Source organism: Gallus gallus, chromosome 3, assembly GCF_016699485.2.
Source record: "Gallus gallus isolate bGalGal1 chromosome 3, bGalGal1.mat.broiler.GRCg7b, whole genome shotgun sequence".
Classification (NCBI taxonomy): domain Eukaryota; kingdom Metazoa; phylum Chordata; class Aves; order Galliformes; family Phasianidae; genus Gallus; species Gallus gallus.
The window spans coordinates 75,162,213-75,180,843 of NC_052534.1; the positions used below are offsets into that span (position 1 = coordinate 75,162,213).

At 38.2% G+C, this 18,631-nt stretch overlaps 1 protein-coding gene across 3 annotated transcripts in view; it reads left to right on the forward strand.

The window, feature by feature from the left end:
* MDN1 (midasin AAA ATPase 1) overlaps positions 1–18,631 on the forward strand; it is a 93,956-nt gene that overhangs the window by 28,334 nt on the left and 46,991 nt on the right. For all 3 annotated transcript variants that reach the window (XR_005858499.2, XM_419835.8, XM_004940386.5), the window contains exons 24-48: positions 44–222; positions 581–789; positions 1,298–1,444; positions 2,244–2,385; positions 2,524–2,658; positions 2,735–2,873; positions 3,783–3,921; positions 4,016–4,146; positions 4,290–4,434; positions 5,500–5,629; positions 6,148–6,375; positions 7,085–7,279; positions 8,786–8,994; positions 9,449–9,571; positions 10,553–10,750; positions 10,843–10,950; positions 12,115–12,303; positions 12,610–12,699; positions 12,808–13,068; positions 13,216–13,486; positions 14,363–14,522; positions 14,756–14,872; positions 15,982–16,190; positions 16,829–16,974; positions 18,050–18,252. Coding sequence is in view for 2 of the 3 variants with exons in the window: in XM_419835.8 (XP_419835.4) it covers positions 44–222; positions 581–789; positions 1,298–1,444; positions 2,244–2,385; positions 2,524–2,658; positions 2,735–2,873; positions 3,783–3,921; positions 4,016–4,146; positions 4,290–4,434; positions 5,500–5,629; positions 6,148–6,375; positions 7,085–7,279; positions 8,786–8,994; positions 9,449–9,571; positions 10,553–10,750; positions 10,843–10,950; positions 12,115–12,303; positions 12,610–12,699; positions 12,808–13,068; positions 13,216–13,486; positions 14,363–14,522; positions 14,756–14,872; positions 15,982–16,190; positions 16,829–16,974; positions 18,050–18,252 (4,203 nt within the window). In the remaining variant the exon portion in view is untranslated. The remainder of the gene's footprint in view (positions 1–43; positions 223–580; positions 790–1,297; positions 1,445–2,243; positions 2,386–2,523; positions 2,659–2,734; positions 2,874–3,782; positions 3,922–4,015; positions 4,147–4,289; positions 4,435–5,499; positions 5,630–6,147; positions 6,376–7,084; positions 7,280–8,785; positions 8,995–9,448; positions 9,572–10,552; positions 10,751–10,842; positions 10,951–12,114; positions 12,304–12,609; positions 12,700–12,807; positions 13,069–13,215; positions 13,487–14,362; positions 14,523–14,755; positions 14,873–15,981; positions 16,191–16,828; positions 16,975–18,049; positions 18,253–18,631) is intronic.

The window sequence follows — 18,631 nt, forward strand, 5'->3', positions numbered from 1 at the left end:
ATGAGTCGGGCTTCTAAACCACTGTGTTGGTTGTCCCTCTTAGGACTCACCCAGTACTGATTCAAGGAGAAACCTCTGTTGGCAAAACCAGTTTAATTCGCTGGTTGGCTGCTGCTACCGGGAACCACTGTGTAAGGATCAACAACCATGAGCATACTGACATCCAGGAATATATTGGCTGTTATACATCAGATGCCTCTGGGAAGTTGGTATTTAAGGAAGGTGGGTCAGCATACTGCATTTACTTCATGTTCCTGTTTTCCTTCCCTGGTTCTTGCCCTTTTGCCTAACTTGTCTCCTTTATTGCAATGGAGAGATAACCTTTTGTAAAGGTACTATTTATTACTACTATTGATAGTCACTTATGCAAATTACAGTGAATTCTTAAGAGTTTATATGTCTCATCACTATTCTACTACTTGTCCTTTTGTACATAAAGATTCAACAGTTAAAGCAGTTGCTTCTATCTCTGAGTTAGCTTTTACACTGAGTGAAAACTGATTGCTGAAAGTATCTAAATGCATACTCTTAGATTTAGTTTGTTAGATTTTTAACTCGAACTCTTTCTGTTCCCTCCAAGGCATCCTCATAGATGCGATGAGAAAGGGTTACTGGATTGTTCTAGATGAACTGAACTTGGCTCCCACTGATGTACTGGAGGCTCTCAATCGATTGCTGGATGATAACAGGGAGCTGTTCATTACTGAGACTCAGGAAGTTGTCAAAGCTGACCCTCGCTTCATGCTCTTCGCTACACAGAATCCTCCAGGACTCTATGGTGGCAGGAAGGTCTGTATAATCTCTTATTTTGAGTAACTGTGGCTCTAGAGAATGAATCCCCATTGTACATAGAAGTCTGATGTGAAAATTTACTGATGAATAGTACAGAATTAATATGAAGCTCCAAGGAGGTAGGAGGTAGAAGATTGATCTGGAATGACTGTAAGTACAACTGGATTCTTATTTAGGTTAGATACAGATATCAAAGCTCTAATTAATTTTGAGTAGTTGAGATCTAAGTGCTTTACTGAACTGGAGCTGATGTATGTTGTAATTGATGCAGTATTTCTTGTTCAGGAGTGCTGGAGAAGAGACTTGACTTAAATTATTCACATATGTTTCAAAGCTCTTGTCCTCATCTAGGCCATCTGTTACACTTTCTTTTACATCTATGTGTATATGCTAATTTGTTTACTATGAGACTAGCCGTACTTCCTTAGAATGTGTAGGAAAAGATTTATAACATGAGGAATATTGAGGGAAAAGCTCAAAGCAATAGCATGTTTTCATATTTTAGGTTTTGTCCAGAGCCTTCAGAAATCGTTTTGTAGAACTGCATTTTGATGAACTGCCAAGCGCTGAACTGGAAACCATCCTGCACAAGCGATGCAGTTTGCCACCTTCTTATTGCAGCAAGCTTGTCAAAGTCATGTTAGACCTGCAAGTATGAGAGTCTTTCTTCTTTTTGTAGAAGGCATGCAAACATATTTCGGTACTAAGTAATAGAAATTCATTTTGGGGGGGAGGTGTGTTGTAAACTGATTGATATAGAATGCAGTTAAATGAGGAAAATCCACAATGAAGCACTTAATTCAGTGGTTAGGATAGAGAATAGGGAAGATGATGTCAGATTTGGAAGAAGGCCAGCAGCAGCAACAGCAGCAAAATTAATAACTGAAGGCCTGGTGTTTTAATGTGTAAAACCATTTCTTGGCCTGAATCAGAAGTATAACAATAGATTTGTAGCAGCATTTGGGCCATGCCAAATTTGGTTCTATTTTTGAGCAATAATTTTGACTGTGTTCTGGTACTCCTATGTGTTTAACAGGCATTTAACACTTAGTAAATAGCTAAAACTATCTTGTATTCTAAAGCAATTGCAGCAACACAAACTGAAGCACAATCTTTCTATGGTTTTCTTATACTGAATATCTTAGTTTATTTTGCTGCATTGAAATAAAGTAAAACCTAAAAATTATTAATATTCCTTCTGGTGTAGAACCTCATTCCTTGTTTGGATTTTGCTTTATTCTAGGTACCTATTTTCTTACTATTTTTACTTACTATAGTATTTTGCTCCTGGGAACCTATCAGGTTAATTTACATATAGGTACTTTGGGACTTGTGACAATACCAGATTTTTTTTTCCCATACAACTCATTTGAATGAATGTCATATTAACATTGTGTAAAGAATTCAGACAGACTCATAAGCAAATGACTCGCATCTTGTTCTTATGACAGTCTTACCGCAGAGGTTCAACAGTTTTTGCTGGAAAACATGGGTTCATTACTTTGCGGGATCTGTTTCGTTGGGCTGAAAGGTATAGACTGGCAGAACAGCTGGAGAAGGATTATGACTGGCTTCAGCACTTAGCAAATGATGGTGAGCCATGCTGCTTTTCTTCTTCAGTTGTTTTGAAGTGTCTCTGGGCAATTGCTTTGTAACCCCAATAATTAGGTGTAAGCTTTTGTTTCTAGTTAACTAGATAGTTATTGGTTTTTCTCTTCCTCTGTTTTATAGGCTTTATGCTTCTGGCAGGAAGAGTGAGGAAACAGGAGGAGGTGGATGTTATACAGAGAGTCATTGAAAAGCATTTCAAAAAACGTATATATCCAGAGTCTCTCTTCTCAGAGGAAAGTGTCAAAAAGCTCCTGGGTGAGTTTCTTAGAAAAAACAAGTTTGTAGTTCTCTAGATGTGACTGAGGCTAACCAATTGATCTTTGTTGTGCAGCTAAATCTTCCGCACAGATGTCAGTGATGGGCAGAGACTTTAAACATATTGTCTGGACTCAAGGGATGAGGAGACTTGCAGTTTTGGTGGGAAGAGCCCTGGAGTTTGGTGAACCTGTACTGCTGGTGGGAGAGACTGGGTATGATACAGTTTGTTTGTAGTCTTAACAACAGCCACAGAGTTGAATGCACAAAGATTGACCGGGCTTCAGTGCTTTTTTGGTCTGGGGCATTGAAGTCTCTGTCATGGCAGACTTGCAACTGTTGTATTATCATAATTCCATTTTGAGGGGAGATAATCATCTCTCTTTCAGCTCAAGTCTTTAGCAAGATTGTACTGTATATAACTTCATAGAAATTATATAGAAAATAGTAAAACTGACACTCCATTTCCACTTTTCACAAGTTGCCCTCTAGAATCTTAATATATCTCACGGGGAAGCCACTTTGAGAAGTTGTGTCAGTTTGCTGTTTGAGCACATGTTTGTATTTTAAGGGCTTGACAGACTGTAGGTAAGATACTACCTTTTTTTCCCTGCTTCCATGTGCTAAGAAGGAGGTCATGAAAATAGACGCTGTCTGCTCTTGAATTTGATTACAAATTTGGAGAGTAGATTTTTGTGGAAGAGAAAGGAAGTAATACACAAGAAAGAGAGAAGTAATGTTTTTTATGAAATGGGAGCTCCACGTCCTTAGCATTTTATTTCCTCAGGCTTAGGCATGGTCAAGGCATGTAGCATCTCCAGTTCACTGAAATGTTAAGCTACTTTGGTGACTGTAGGGGCAGGCTGAAGTAAATTTGTCTTTCGGCCTGTAGAAATCTATCAGTGTGGATAATAATTTATATTTTAACCAAAGGCATCTTATGCAGGTCAGCAGCAGTTGTGACAAAAATGGCTTCACATTGCATACATTTTAGTTCAAGGAAAGGAGAAGCAGAAAATTTGCATTCTGAGCCTTTGTGTCATAGATATTCAATGAAAGTGTAAATCCTGTCCAAAGTGAGCTGGTTTTTATTCTCACTTGTTCAACTATATGGCTTTTTGCAGGTGTGGTAAAACTACCATTTGCCAAATCTTTGCAGCATTAACAAATCAAAAGCTATATTCAGTGAACTGCCACTTGCATATGGAAACTTCAGACTTTCTGGGAGGACTGCGACCAATCAGACAGAGATCAAATGACCAGGTTTGTGTGACATTGGTAGTAGCTGGTAGTTACGATAATGGAAACAAAAATTAACAGTTGTTAATGACTTTTCATTTCCTTTTCCATTTCTTAGGAGGAATATGATGGTTCTCGACTATTTGAGTGGTGTGATGGACCTCTTGTTTTAGCGATGAAAGAGGAGGGTTTTTTTCTTCTTGATGAGATTTCTTTAGCTGATGATTCTGTTCTAGAGAGACTTAACAGGTATGTCTTAATGATGCTTAATATTAAATATCTTCAGATAGACATCATGCAAACACGAGCAGGGTAAATCTAGCTTTTTATGAACCTCTGTTTCTTGGCCTAAGTTTAAATTAACTGATTTTTTTTTTTTCCTAACCCTATAGTGTGCTTGAAGCTGAGAAGACATTGGTTCTTGCTGAAAAAGGTGGTCAAGATGATGAGGATAATGAAGTAGAACTGTTGGTTGCAGGAAAGAAGTTTCGTATCCTTGCGACTATGAACCCAGGAGGTGACTTTGGGAAGAAAGAGGTAAATATCAAAGCCAACTGGAAGTATAATATACTTCTGGTCGTATTAACTGTTTCATGATTAGAAGCGCAATGCAAAAATACATCAAGTAGTTCTGGCATTCAGTGCTTTCTGGTTGGAGCCTGCCACACTGCTCTAAAGGATGATTAGGATACACCTGTTCTCCATCACTTCTGTGTACTCTCATTTTGACAGTACTGTGTCAATACTGAGCAGAATGTCAAAGAAAACTTACAAGCTCTAAACACTGTAGGTAGGCTTGGTTATCAGAACATTTCGAGTATGTGAAATGTGGTTCATGAAGCAAGCAAATCCAGTCCTAACATGAAGCTACTGTAGTGTGAAACTGAATCGCAGATTATTCTCCTTAAGACTTTTCAGGAAGTGACAGCTAGAAGTTATCTTTTCATTCTTATGTTACATCTCCAAATATGTTTCCCATTAAGTGGAAAAAAATCTGCTTCTGAAATTCTGCTTCAAGTTGTTTAAAAGCCAGGTTGGAAAAGAAAATGTTCAGAAGTGACATTGAGGCTAAGAAAGGAGCTCTTTTAATGGCATTCCGTTAAGGTGGTTTCTACAGTACAAAAAAAAGTTGCTGTAAACCAAATTTTTGAAGGGGATTTCTTTCTGCATTGCATTTACACTAATGAATTTTGTTTTGTTAATTCAGCCAGAGTTAAGAAAATAATTATGGGAAGGAGTGCTGTAATTGAGGCAATTTCCACGTGGTAGTTTGTTTCTGTATGCAGATTATGTTGCCGTTGCTTGATACGTGATGTCCTGGAATGAAATGGAGTTTTGGTGCTTGCCAAACCAGCTTTGTTTCCTTCTATATTCTTTTGAATTTTCTCTTTTGCCAGTTGATTCCTGCATTGATGCCACTACTAAAAATGTTAAAATTCGCAGTCTCTCAAAACTGTTAAAAAGTAGCACTATCAGAATTAGAATTGAGGGCGTAGACTGCTCGCTGTGTTGTTTTCAAGTACTGTGGCTGCAAGGTTATCCTGCAGCCTCATGTAATGTGCTACGTAAAATGAATTCCTATGTAGTCCTCCTTGTTTGCAGCTTTCTCCCGCATTGCGCAACAGATTTACAGAGATATGGTGTCCACAAAGCAATGGCCGTGACGACTTGATACAGATTGTAAAACACAACCTTCACCCAGGATTGTCTCTGGGTGGAATAAACCACCAAGGTGGGTATTTTTGTGTGTGTCCAATTATACAAGCATTATTAAGAAAATGAGTTATCACTGTTAAACTTTCCTCAGAATTTACACCAATGTGTACATACTGTATTGAAAGTATGTTTGTCTTTGGAGACAGTTCTGACATACTTTTGACTCTCTTCTTTCATGGTGTGTGCTCTTTGATTAGCGAGAGGCTAGATCAAGACAGATTGAATTTATCCCCAGCTCCTCAGTGCCCAATCCTAGTTCCAGTCACTGAAAGAAATGACGTTCTTTTTTCTGCCAGCACTTTGCTGTTAATATTAATAATTGGATTTTGTCTTGGTACTTGAATTTAAAAGGATCTGTAACACAGCACAGGCCTGGATTTATTCTTCAGTTGTCATGCTTATTAGGGTATAGAATACCCATCTGTGTTCATGCATTATGGCTGCATATACATTAAAATTATGCATCTTATATAACAGTATAGTATATTTGACCATTAATATTTTTTTGGTAACTGATTTTTGACTTTTTTTCAGGAGCAGACATAGCAGAGCTCATGATGGACTTTGTTGAATGGCTGACTAATCAAGAGTTTGGTCGCCAGTGCATTCTCAGTGTGCGAGACATCTTATCATGGGTTAATTTTATGAATGTCATGGCAGAGGAGTCCAATTCTGCCAAGGAACATCATCATCTTTATATTTCTCCAGTGATGTCTTTCATCCATGCTGCGTGTTTGGTGTACATTGATGGAATCGGATCAGGTGTGTCTTCAGTGCTCACTTTGTAGTGGGAAGATAGAAAGATATTTGTGTTGATATGTTTGAGTAGAATGCCCACAAAATGCTTTGAAGCAGCAGGGAACTCTATCAGAAGTTTTCATTTCATTTCATTTGACAATATCCTTTTATTCTTTGTGTTTTCTTAACAAATTTGAATAATACAACAAGCCTAAGTAAGTTGCAGGCAGTAATAACAACATTGCAAAGGCGAGCAGAGAAATAAAGAAAGCCTGCGTTATTTATCAAGTCTTCTAAGCTGATGTATTGTGATACGATATTTAATTATATGACTTTGTATTACTGCCTTCCTCCTAAACCAGAGGCTAGCCAGTATCATGTGCATAGTTAAGAATGCATGTCTGTGTGTTTGGCCACTCGCCGAGGGAGATGGGGAAGGCAGGGAGAAATTGAAAAACCACTAGAAATGCAGGTAAAGAAGGCTTGGGAAACTGGCAATTGGTTAGGATGATAGTGATGGTAGCAGAAAGGCTTTGGGAAATATGTCCTTAAGTTCTGTTGGTCACAGAGTAGTTTATCTACATCAAATAGTTGTGGAAACACTGGTGTGTAAAAACACTAACACCTGAACAGACTACTGCACAAAACTGGCATCTGTGAAGGAACACTGTCTCCTTGTCATTAGATGAATGGTGCCTAGGTATGGATGTGAAGCACACTTTTCTGATTACAGGTACAACATCCTGTTCAGCTGATACAGCTTTATTAGCTCGTGAAAAATGCCTGACGTTCTTATGTGAGAAAATGAGTCAATTCCTTGAGCTGACTGATTATCAGAAGAATGAGCTGAAGATTTATGAGAGAACAAAAAAGGAGTTCGTGTGGATGGACAACTTTGTGGGAATCCAACCATTTTTTATTCCAAGAGGCAAGAGACGTGGGAGTGGGTGGACATTTGTTCTGTGTTTTTTGCTCTCAGCAGTTCTGTTACCTCACTAGATTTGGTGAGGCACTGGAACAGGTTGTCCAGAGAGGCAATGTGGTGGATGCCCCATCCTTGAACACATCCAAGGTCAGGCTGCACCAGACTGGGCAACCTGATCTAGCTGTAGGTGTCCCTTGTTCGTTTCAGGGGAGTTGGACAAGATGACCTTTAAGGGTCCCATCCAACTCGGGCAATTCTGTGATTCTAAGTAGCATATCTAAGCAGTTGAAGCAATTAGTAGTTTGTTATGAAGTTTAGAAAAATGACTTTCCTAGCTCCAGTTGTGGTCATGGCAATTAGGAAGAAACGTTTGTTTCTGTAGTTTTCTGTCACTTTATATGATATAGAGAACATCCACTAAGTTCAGCCTAAAGCTACAGGTGATCCTGGCCCTTGTGTGAAGCCTGGGAGGCAGGGGTCCTAGGTACAATCCTTAGAAGGAACAGTGTCCTCCCTTACTATATTCTCTCGAAGACTTGCGATGATTTTTGCGTAGTTGCTTAGCATCTGCATTTCAGTTCTCATGTGTCAAGTTAATACAAATGATTCTATCCAAATACTGCTTTCCACCCCTAAAATGTCCCTAAAGTAAGTGAGGGGACCAAAAAGTGGCAGAGGTTCAACTGTGAACTTTCTGGCTGATTCCTAGTAGTACTGAACTGTGTAGAGTATATTCCTAATTCTCTGTTTGTCATTTGTCTTTGAGCATTTTGATATTATGGATTATGTTAGTCACATACAAAATTGTACAAGATAGTGGCATTTGTACATTCTTTAGTTTCCCTCTGGATTACTAAGGATCACAGGAGGAAGGTTCTCTTTCATACTAAATAAGTATCAAGATCTATAAGATAAAATGATGATTAATACCGTGTATCACCTAAGCAATGCTATTTTTGTAGAATTTGGGGAGTGATGGTCCAATGAGTTATACTGGTTGGAATTTGACAGTTAAGAGGCTCAGTACTCTCTCCTAATCGTATGTCCTAATAACAGTAAAGAAAATATGTGCTTAGCACATTTTAATTAAAGTACTTTTCTTTCACAGAACGGGCTGTATATGGAGCAGGTTAGCATGTTGTTCTATAACATGTCGGAATTGTATCCTTCAGTGCCAAATTTTCCAAAGCTGTTTTTGATTTTTAGATCCACAGAGGAGGATGGACAAAATTATTGTTTCAGTGATAGATCTTCAGTTTGACTCATGAACCAGAAATTGTCGAAGTTTAATGGCAAAATATGCCATATTCATTTGCTTGTTGGAACGTACCACGTAAACGAGAGCATAGGGGTTGAGTCACAACTTTGGGTCTAATAGAATACCTAAGTGCTTGATCTCTGCTGCTTGCTGTAATGAGATCAGCAGTTAATGATCTCTTTCAGAAGCACACTGTTGACAGCTCCAATGTAAACATTCTGGTTTAATAGTTTTCTTTTCCTTTGTTTTAGGCCCTGTTCTTCAGAGGAACAACGTTACAGATTATGCTCTAAATGCTGGGACCACAGCAGTGAATGCTCAAAGGCTGTTGAGAGCCCTACAGCTTAACAAACCTATTTTGTTGGAAGGGTCACCAGGTGTGGGCAAGACCAGTCTAGTTGCTGCCCTGGCAAAGGCTTCAGGAAACTGTCTTGTTCGAATCAACCTGTCTGAGCAAACGGTAGAGTAAAATGCTATCTTCATAACTTATTTTTTATAGTAGGGGGAGGTTTCGTTTAACTTAAAAAAATGGAGTTCTTTTTAGATGTGGCACTGAGTCTGAAATGTCAGTATTTCCTTCTTCAAAAGATTAGGTGGGTAAGGGAAGCAAGAAAGAGCAGCGAACTTAATTGAGTGAATGCTAACTTTAGATTGTGTTCTTTTCAAATGAAGGCATGCATCTTTGTTTGCTGTGTTTCCTTTTGCTTTTGCAAAGTTACTTGAAAGCACCTTTTGGGCTTTTTCTTTTTCCTTTTTTGTTGTTGTTTTGTTCTTTTGTTCCACTTTATTTTATTTTTGTTAAATACAGTAGCTTTCAGCATCTTGCAGTTCCTAACTTATTGTTTTTTTCTTGCATTTAATGAGTATTTAAAGAGAAGGTGAAGCTAACTGAACTTTATTCTTTACTTTCAAAGGATGTGACAGACTTGTTTGGGACAGACTTGCCTGTCGAGGGTGGTAAGGGAGGAGAATTTGCCTGGCGAGATGGACCACTATTAGCTGCATTAAAGGCTGGACACTGGATTGTGTTAGATGAGGTAAGTTTTGAGTACAAATAAAATAAAATATTCTGGAAGAGCAGAAGTGGTGATTTTTGGCATGTGGCATATATTTTGGCATGTAGGATCTTCAGATACCTATGAGGTTTAGTGACTGACATAGATTTTTGCTCAATTGTAGTCATTTTTGTCTTGTGTCCAGTTGAAGATGGTCTCTGCACTTAGAAGATTAAACTCTCTCTAGGAGTCTCTCTATTTGTTGGATAGAGGAAGCATAAGAGATCAGTTCTGACTTACAGTAGGCAAGATGAGGATTATGTCTCAACCTAACTTATTGCAGAAAACCAAGGCTTTTACATTTTTTTGAGGGAGGAAAGTATTAACACAAATTTTGGGACACATGCTCTCTTATGGTTCTATTTCACTGAAATAAAAGGCCTTCTTGGGGATTAATAGACTGTAGTGGCTACTGATGGAGATCAAGGAAGGATTCATTTTGTCAGTATAAAGTATGATGCCACCCCAGCTTTCTTTGAATACCAAATAGCAAGAGCTTTCTAGCATAGACATACACAGAGCTCACATCTTTTTGAAAGTATGCATTCTAATTATTGCCAAGTGCAATTTTGGTTTGTGTACCTTCTTTTCCTGTTGCAAAGAATGATGCTTTAAATAACCATGCAATGTAAGTATCCCAAACTGTCAGAATGAGAGAAAGAGAGACTTCGGGTGTCAGATATGTTTCTTCTGAACTTCTGCTCATATTCCTTGAAAATACAGATCTTATGATGGAGATTTGTTTTGTTGTCATCATGAAAACACAAGAATAATAACAAATGTAAATAAGAAAAAGTGTTAATTGTAGTTCTGTTGCTGCAGTGTAATAACAGTTGCTGGAGGTAATAACATATGGTAGCACTGGAAATTGAATTTTATCTTCTGTGTATTGCACGCAGTTAAGTAGATTATGCAAATGTGTTTTGTGGAGCATTCATATTGTATCCTTATTTCTTTCCTCAGTTGAATCTGGCTTCTCAGTCTGTGTTAGAGGGGCTAAATGCATGCTTTGACCACAGAGCAGAGATTTACGTGCCTGAATTGGGAATGAATTTTCACGTACAACATACAAAGACTAAGATTTTTGGATGCCAGAATCCATACAGACAAGGAGGTGGAAGAAAGGGTCTGCCCAAGTCCTTTCTTAACAGATTTACACAGGCAAGCATATTTGTTTGATGTAAACTACGTCATGGTCCTTTTTTGTAGTTGTATGGCTATATCAACACACTGCATGTTCTTTATTTAAATAGGTGTATGTTGATCCGCTGTCAGCAGCAGATATGGAGTTTATTGGGAGTACACTGTTTCCTGCCATCGACAAGAGTATTATTTCTAAAATGGTTGCTTTCAATAACAAGGTAAATAGATATTTTGTTTGTGTAGAAGTAGGCACAATGCTGTAACATTTAAAAAAAAAAAAAAAAAAAAAGAAAGAAAGTTAAATGTTCTGTTTCCCAGCACCTCTGTAGAGAAGTGTGTGGATGAAAGAAAAATGGAAATACATGCAGAGGAAAGTAAAGAACACCAGTAAATACCATGTGAATTCTTTAAGCACTACAGTCAGACACACGATAACTTGTATGGGGACCGAGGAAGCATTTATTTTTCACAGAAGATAAAAATATGTATATATTATTAATAATATATATGATATTTAATATGTTTGTAAAATATTTTGTGATTTTGGAAGTAATTATGGTTTGATATCTTCATGAAGTAAGCTGAGAAGGAAGGTCTTCCGCAAACATGGGTTACTCTTAAAGTGCAGACGAAATGAGCTATATGTTTAATAAGAACTGCAATGTATACTTGTTTCTAATTTGAATTTCTAATCTGCTTTTTATTACGGGCTGCTGTTTGAGTGATAGGATCAAGTGAAAGTAGCACTTGACCTTCTCAGAAGTAGCAGCTTTGAAGGCTGTGCAGCATTCTTCTGAAAATCCGATAAAGGAAAATCTTTCCTGGTAGGATTTGTCTATGATGTGAGATACAGAGAAGCTCAGATCTAAAACTGGGCTAGTTTAAATGATGTTCAGTGAGCATTAATTACAAGGCATCAGCTTAATAGCTATTTTTTTTTGGCTTAGATGTTGCCATTTTGTTTGAAGTGCGGTATTTAAAATTCACAGCAAGATTTTTTTCATCATCATGCTTCTGAAACTGCGTTCACTTTTCATGTCTTGGAACAAAAAAGCATAGTAATGTTAAGGGAAAGGAACATCCTGTGGTCCAAGATAAAATGCTTACTGGCAGCATCTTACTGCGTGTTCATTTAGAAAATACAAGAAGGGGAAAAAAGTTCAGCTGTGAGTAGCATGATGAAGAATTAGTAGATGAGAGATTAATTAAATTAAGCTTTAGTTCCTGACATCTTCATAAAAGTGAATACAGCTTGTTCTCTCCTGTTGTCTGTCACATACAGAGTGCCAAAAGCAGTAGTTCCGTTGAAATTATTATTTTTTTAATATTTGAAGACCAGTGCATGGGTTGGAATACAATATTTGTATTGCTATTTTTTCCAGATTGATGAAGAAGTAATGGCTGAAAAAAAGTGGGGACAGAAAGGAGGACCCTGGGAGTTCAACTTGCGTGATCTTTTTCGCTGGTGTCAGCTTATGCTTGTTGACCAGTCACCGGGATGCTATGATCCAGGCCAGCATGTATTTTTGGTATATGGAGAAAGAATGAGAACCAGGGAGGACAAAGAAAAGGTGAGCTGTGTGTTCAAATTGTGAGACTGCAATCACCTACCAAACGTGTTTCTCTTCTATTAAACATTACTTACAAGTAGTTCAAGTTGCAGGAAAGTGGGGTTAGCCAGGGAGTTGCTTCTGGCAGCTCACGCTCGCTTTAGTTGTTTCTGCGCTTTGAATTAAAAGGTGCTTGTGACTAATCTGTATTGGTTACTATCGCACTGCTGTGAAGTTGAGAGGGAAGGCTACTTAAGATTCAAGTCTTTAGAACAGTAAATAATTATTAAGCTTGATTAGCCTCATCTACTCTTTCAACTGTTTCAGATTGTATCTACATTTAGAGACATTTTCGGCCAGGAGGCGTACGTGTATACAGGAACAAGGGATTTTCACATCACTCCATATAACATTCAGGTAAGCTGTTGACGAGGTTTTGGGAGTGGTGAGAGAAGGAATCAGTTTGTCCACCTGAGCACGCATTTTCCTTTGAGTATTTACCCACGTGTCTCTCATCTCTTCTAGATTGGTTATTCAGTTCTTTCTCGTAGCAACTATATTCCTCGTCCTGGCAGAAATCTATCAGTTCTGCATCATTCACTGCAGTCCCTTGAGTCCATAATGAAATGCGTGCACATGAGCTGGATGGTAATCCTGGTGGGCCCTGCAGCTGTTGGCAAAACCAGTCTTGTTGAGCTGCTGGCCCATCTGACTGGCCATCGGCTGAAAATCATGGCAATGAACAGTGCAATGGATACAACTGAACTCTTGGGTGGATTTGAGCAGGTAAATACTGTTCTGGTAATAAGGCAGTGTTTCTGCTTCCTACCTAACTGTGGCCAGTCCACTGTGATCTTAGTGTTTAACCACCAAGTGGAGCCTTAGGCACCGTGGTCTTCTGGATGAACTAACTCTGTAATGGCATATTTGCAGGTTGATATTAATAGACCATGGCTGCGCCTGTTGGAAAAAGTGGAGAATGTCGTGAGCGCATTAGTAAGGGACAGTCTGCTCCTGACAGAAATCTGTGCAGATGATGCTGAACTTGTGCTGCGTGCTTGGAGCAATTTCATCCTGAACTACAAACCCAAATCTCTGGGTGAAGGAGGAAGAAGCGTTACAGCTGAATTAGTGAGCAAACTGGAGGGAATACTTGTACTTACCCAGCGACTGAACAACAAAATAAGTTCTTACTCAAAGGCAGGTATGTGTGGTGATTTAAAGTAAGTCTCTTTCTCTGAAGAGATTGAGAACGGTGTGGATCTGGAGTGAACGTTTGAGAAGGTTATGTAGGACTTTTTTTTTTTATAAGTCTTGTTCACGCTGTTGTTTATACTACTTGTATAACAGCTCAGCTTCTGAAATAGAATCATAGAATCATAGAATCGCTAAGGTTGGAAAAGACCCACAGGATCATCCAGTCCAACCATTCGCCCTTCACCAATGGTTCTCACTAAAACATGTCCCTCAACACAACATCCCAACGCTCTTTGAACACCAAATAGTTGGATTAGTGGTGGTTAATGGGGTGTGGGGTGCTTATTTTTGTGTGTGTGTATGTGTGTGTGTGTGTGTGTTTAGTTTTACCTGGTAGTGAGTATTACTCCAAACTGAAATTCTTTACAGGACTACTAAACACACGATGGAGTACAATTCATATCTTATATACCTACATTGGGAATTTGGATTTTTTTTTACTTGTCTTTGATCTCTGAAGCATTAAGGAGACAAGCTTTGCAAATTTCAGCAGTATAATGTGTAGACTTCTTTTTTTTTTAAGGCTGTTGATTTTTAAGCATTGCCTAAAATATGGCATTAATATCTTTAAACTTTATGTAACTGAGGAAAAGGTTTGGAATAAGGTATCTGGCTAGTTTATATTTATCTGTACTTGCAAAAGCCTTATATCCTCATGGATTTTCCCCATGGGAGTTTTACTTGCAGAGCCAGAGCCTCTGCTGTTATGTTTCCTACCTTTTGGATGAGCATGGATGTTTATTAGCAAAATAACTATATTTTTCTTGGAACAGTGAATTACATCAGTAATACAGGTCTTGATGTTATATATGCTTCTTTGCAGAGTTTGCTCTCCTGGTAGAAGAGTTCCGGTGTTTAAAGCTGCAGCAGCTCCAAGCTACTGACTCGAACAGCCTTGGCACTTTTGAGTGGGTGGATGGGATGCTGGTTCAGGCCCTGCAGTGTGGTGACTGGTTGTTGATGGACAACGTCAACTTTTGCAAGTAAGGGATTTCAGAGAACATGTTTCCTTGAGTAAATGACGTTCTTGACATTCCAAATGTACTCACCATCTCAGTGTATGTGTTTACAACTGACCATTCTTGCATTTCATAGCTGTACATGGAAGCAGTAATTTTCATTCCCTGGAAGAATCTTCATCTTCCTTCTTAAACTGCTTAGTAGTTGATAGCTTTCAAGTTACTTTATAACCACATAAACATTCTTTCGAATGTAGCCCCTCTGTGCTGGACCGCTTGAATGCTTTACTTGAGCCAGGAGGCGTTCTTACCATGAGCGAGAGAGGTGTGATAGATGGCACAATTCCTACAATAGCTCCTCATCCAAACTTCAGGTACTTTGTTTTTCTGCTTTATTTTTTACTCGGGTTTTTTTTTTTTCTGTACATAAAATAGGTTTAGAAAAACAATTATCAACTGTGATCCGGTGTTCTGGTATTTCAAATGCTGCTCGTGTTTCAGAGTACTGCAGTGTCACTGTCTGCCTGGCAAGGAAAAAACTGCATGGTGATAAACATAGGATATACAGCTTAGGAGGCTTGGCTTCATGTTCCTGTTCCCCTACAGACTTTTACATTGGAAAATTCATAGCAGTATATTCATGTCTTGATCACCTTTTTCTTTCTAATTTAGTATTTCAGCACTTCTCTATCTCACTGTAATGGTGTTCAGGGTACGTGTATTAAAGATAGTGATGTATTCGGTTATGTTGCTAATAAAAGCTGGTATGTGGACATGCTGATCTTTTTTCCATCTTTTTCCAGTTTTTCTGAATTCATGCTTCCTGCTGTGACAGAACTTAAAAAACTAAAAACAAAAACCCAAACCAACCAAGCAGAAACAAAACACTCAAATTATCTATCTTTATTCTATTCTGAAGTAGTCTCTGTGGGAGATGGGAAGAGAACACACAGAATACTCTTATGATTCCTACCTTTCTTAAATCTATGGAAGGAATATAGGAACTGATAGGCTCTGGTTCCTCTGAATTGGAAACAAGAGCTTTGACTTTTCACAGAAGTTCTTTCTACTGCACTGTATCTCAGATGTTTTTTTCCCTCCTTGTTTTCAGGAGTTGTTTGCTGATTGTATTAATTATGTGGATGTTGGCTATTTTGGTTATTAAATAGTACCAATTTATCTGAAACTATTGCTAAGAATTATAAGTCTTTTCTGTAGCTTAGAGGCCTAGTTAACTTTTTTTAAGTAGGCAAATGATAAACATAGCTGAGAGCTAAGAAAAAAATCATGCAATATCTCTGGCTAATTTCAAAGTATAATTATACATACACATCTCTTATTTAAATTCAGTGTGTGTGTCTGGCTTTCTAGATATAAGTATTTTCATTTTTATGAAGACGAATTTACTGTGTGGAATAGGAGATTTGGTGGCTTCAGAGTGATATTTTATAGCCCTAAGTTACATCTTATGAATATTCAACAGGCTTTTCCTTTCCATGGATCCGGTTCATGGGGAAATATCTCGAGCTATGCGGAATCGTGGGATTGAAATTTACATTTCTGGGGAAAATGATGGAAATGCATTAGACAATCTGGATTTAAAATTACTGCTGCATGGTTTGGGTTTAGTGGGAGATAGCATCTGTGATGCACTTCTGGCCGTGCATTCAGAAACCAAGGCAGCAATACCAGGTAAGAAGTCTGTTCAGTATTTTACTAACACCAACTTGAGCTCCTTACATGTATTTGTAGTAACTCTTTAACATTAAAACTTGATTCTTGTATTGTGTAATGTCCAGATATAAGCAAAGGCGTAAAAGTATTATCAGTGTTTTTTTGGTGCTGTGGTAGTTGGTTGATTTGGGGTTTTTCGCTGGCTTTCTTTTTCATTCTCAGGAATACAAGTCTGCCCAAATCATTTTAAAAATAAATAAATAAAAATGGGACTGGGTGTACATTGATAGGAGACATCAGAGACTGGCATGAGATGTATATTTGTCCGTCACTGGAAGGAAGGCAATATATTCTAAGTAAAATCAGCAAAATGGAGGGTTTGCACAAGGCCTGCTCACATTGCGCTTTTGAGTTAGATGGCACTTCAGTTTCATTCATCACTTCAGCTACTCGATGTTTTATTTCGAGTTGGTCACTTGTTAATTTAGTCTAGTCAGATTTTCTTAAACTTGGAATGAACCCATTCAAATCTGAGGGCCTAGTAGGATTCGTACAGTCAGATCATATTCAGAGGCTACAAAAATGGAGATTGTCCCCAGAGTTAAAGGGTTGACAATTACTAAATGTTCTTATTGTAAATGCTGTATATCTTTCAGGTTCTGTATCATCTTTGTCACCTTTGCTCCAGGCTGCTGTGTTAATTGTACAGCAGATGCAAAGAGGCCTTGGATTAGTGAAGTCTTTTTACAGAGCCTGTTGGGAAGTTTATGGCCGCTCACAACAGTTGGAGAGCAACCAAAAGGTAAAAGTCTTGTATTTGAAAGTTCTTCTTGCATCGTCTAGATAGGAAATGGAGGATCTCAGAGACTAGCTCTGAGAAACTGTATATTTTGTTTAAGTGCCTGAACAAGGGGTTGATGAAGATAGTGCTTTTGAAAAGATGATCCAAGCCATTTTTAAACACGTTGTCAGGTGCCTGTTAGGTGATTAATAAGATGGATTAAGTGTCATTGGAATATTTTCTATATCTCTTAGATACTTAAGATTTTTTTTTAGGTCTAGTGTAAGCAGTAGTACAGTTCTACATGTAACAGATTCATTGCAACTCTGGTAGTAGTTTTTTATCGTTGAAGGAGAAAGCACAGTGAATTTCAGCTGTTCTCATTCATTCATTGCATACTTGATGACATTAAGCTGAGTGACGTGGTCAACATGCTGGGGAGAAGCAATGCCATTCAAAGGGACCTTGACACGCTTGAGAGGAGACCGTACAGTGGCGTTCCACTATCTAAAGGGGGTCTATAGGAAAGGTGGGAGTGACTTTTTATTAGGGAGTATGGTTATAGGACAAAGGATAATGTTTTTTAAATTAAAAGAGGGTAGATGTAGAGTAGACTTCAGTAAAGAAATTATTCCAGTATCCTCACTGCCCTTGTAGGTTGCCTACAGAAACTGTGTGCTCCCCAAGGCTAGGTTGAGTGGGGCCCTGGGCAACCTGATGTCTCTTCACATGACTGGAGGGTTAGAACTACATAATCTTTAAGGTTCTTTCCAACTCAAACTATTCTACAATTCTGATTCTAACAGAAGTCAGATGAAACTTGTATGGTCTTATTTGAGATATTCTCTGGAGGATAAATACGGTTTGGTTTGTTGGCCGTTTTGTAAACCGTGACTCACTCTTTTTGCAACATTAAAATGTTATGGTATTTCATTGTGCGTACTATAGTGTTTGTAGACCATTTGGTTTATAATGATTTGGTAATAAATGCATGTAATTAGAACTCCTGCTGATATTGTACTTGAATGCATATTTCAATATAATTCTAAACTGTTTTTGTTTTGCTGGTTTGTTCTTTTTGTTGTTGTTGTTTTAGCTTGTGCTAGAATTAGTTATGAAGCATGTTTCATCTCTGGCTACTCATGAAATCTGGGGTGACTCCCTGCTTGCTATGGGACTGTGGCCTGACTCCCTACCTACGGGTCTGTTTACAGCTGAAGACTCACTTCTTTCAACAGTACGGAGTGATGGACAGGTCCTACTATACTGTTTGAATAGATTAAACCTTAAAAACTGCAGGTAGGCAAGAGCCATTTTTTTAACAAAATAAATGAGTAAAGAAACAGAATGTGTGAGTAATGTTAGTGATGTGATTGTCACCAATCTTTTGTCTTGAGCAAATTGTATGGGTAGAGTGCTAGTCATACTACCACTGAAACTCCTGTTTAGAAGCTTAATTTGGTTTTTATTCTTCAGTCCAAAATGTTTGCACTGTTCCATCTTTCCATTTTCAACAGGAACGTTTGACTCATTCTGAGTTAAGTTAGGAAGTAGGCATTTAGCAGAAAATGTGAATGTAAACACTGGATTGCAAGATAAAAGCCTCCAAAAATCTCTTCTTTCAGTTCCCTTGTGAGATGAAAGAAGTTTTTAATTAGTTGTAAATATATTAATGATC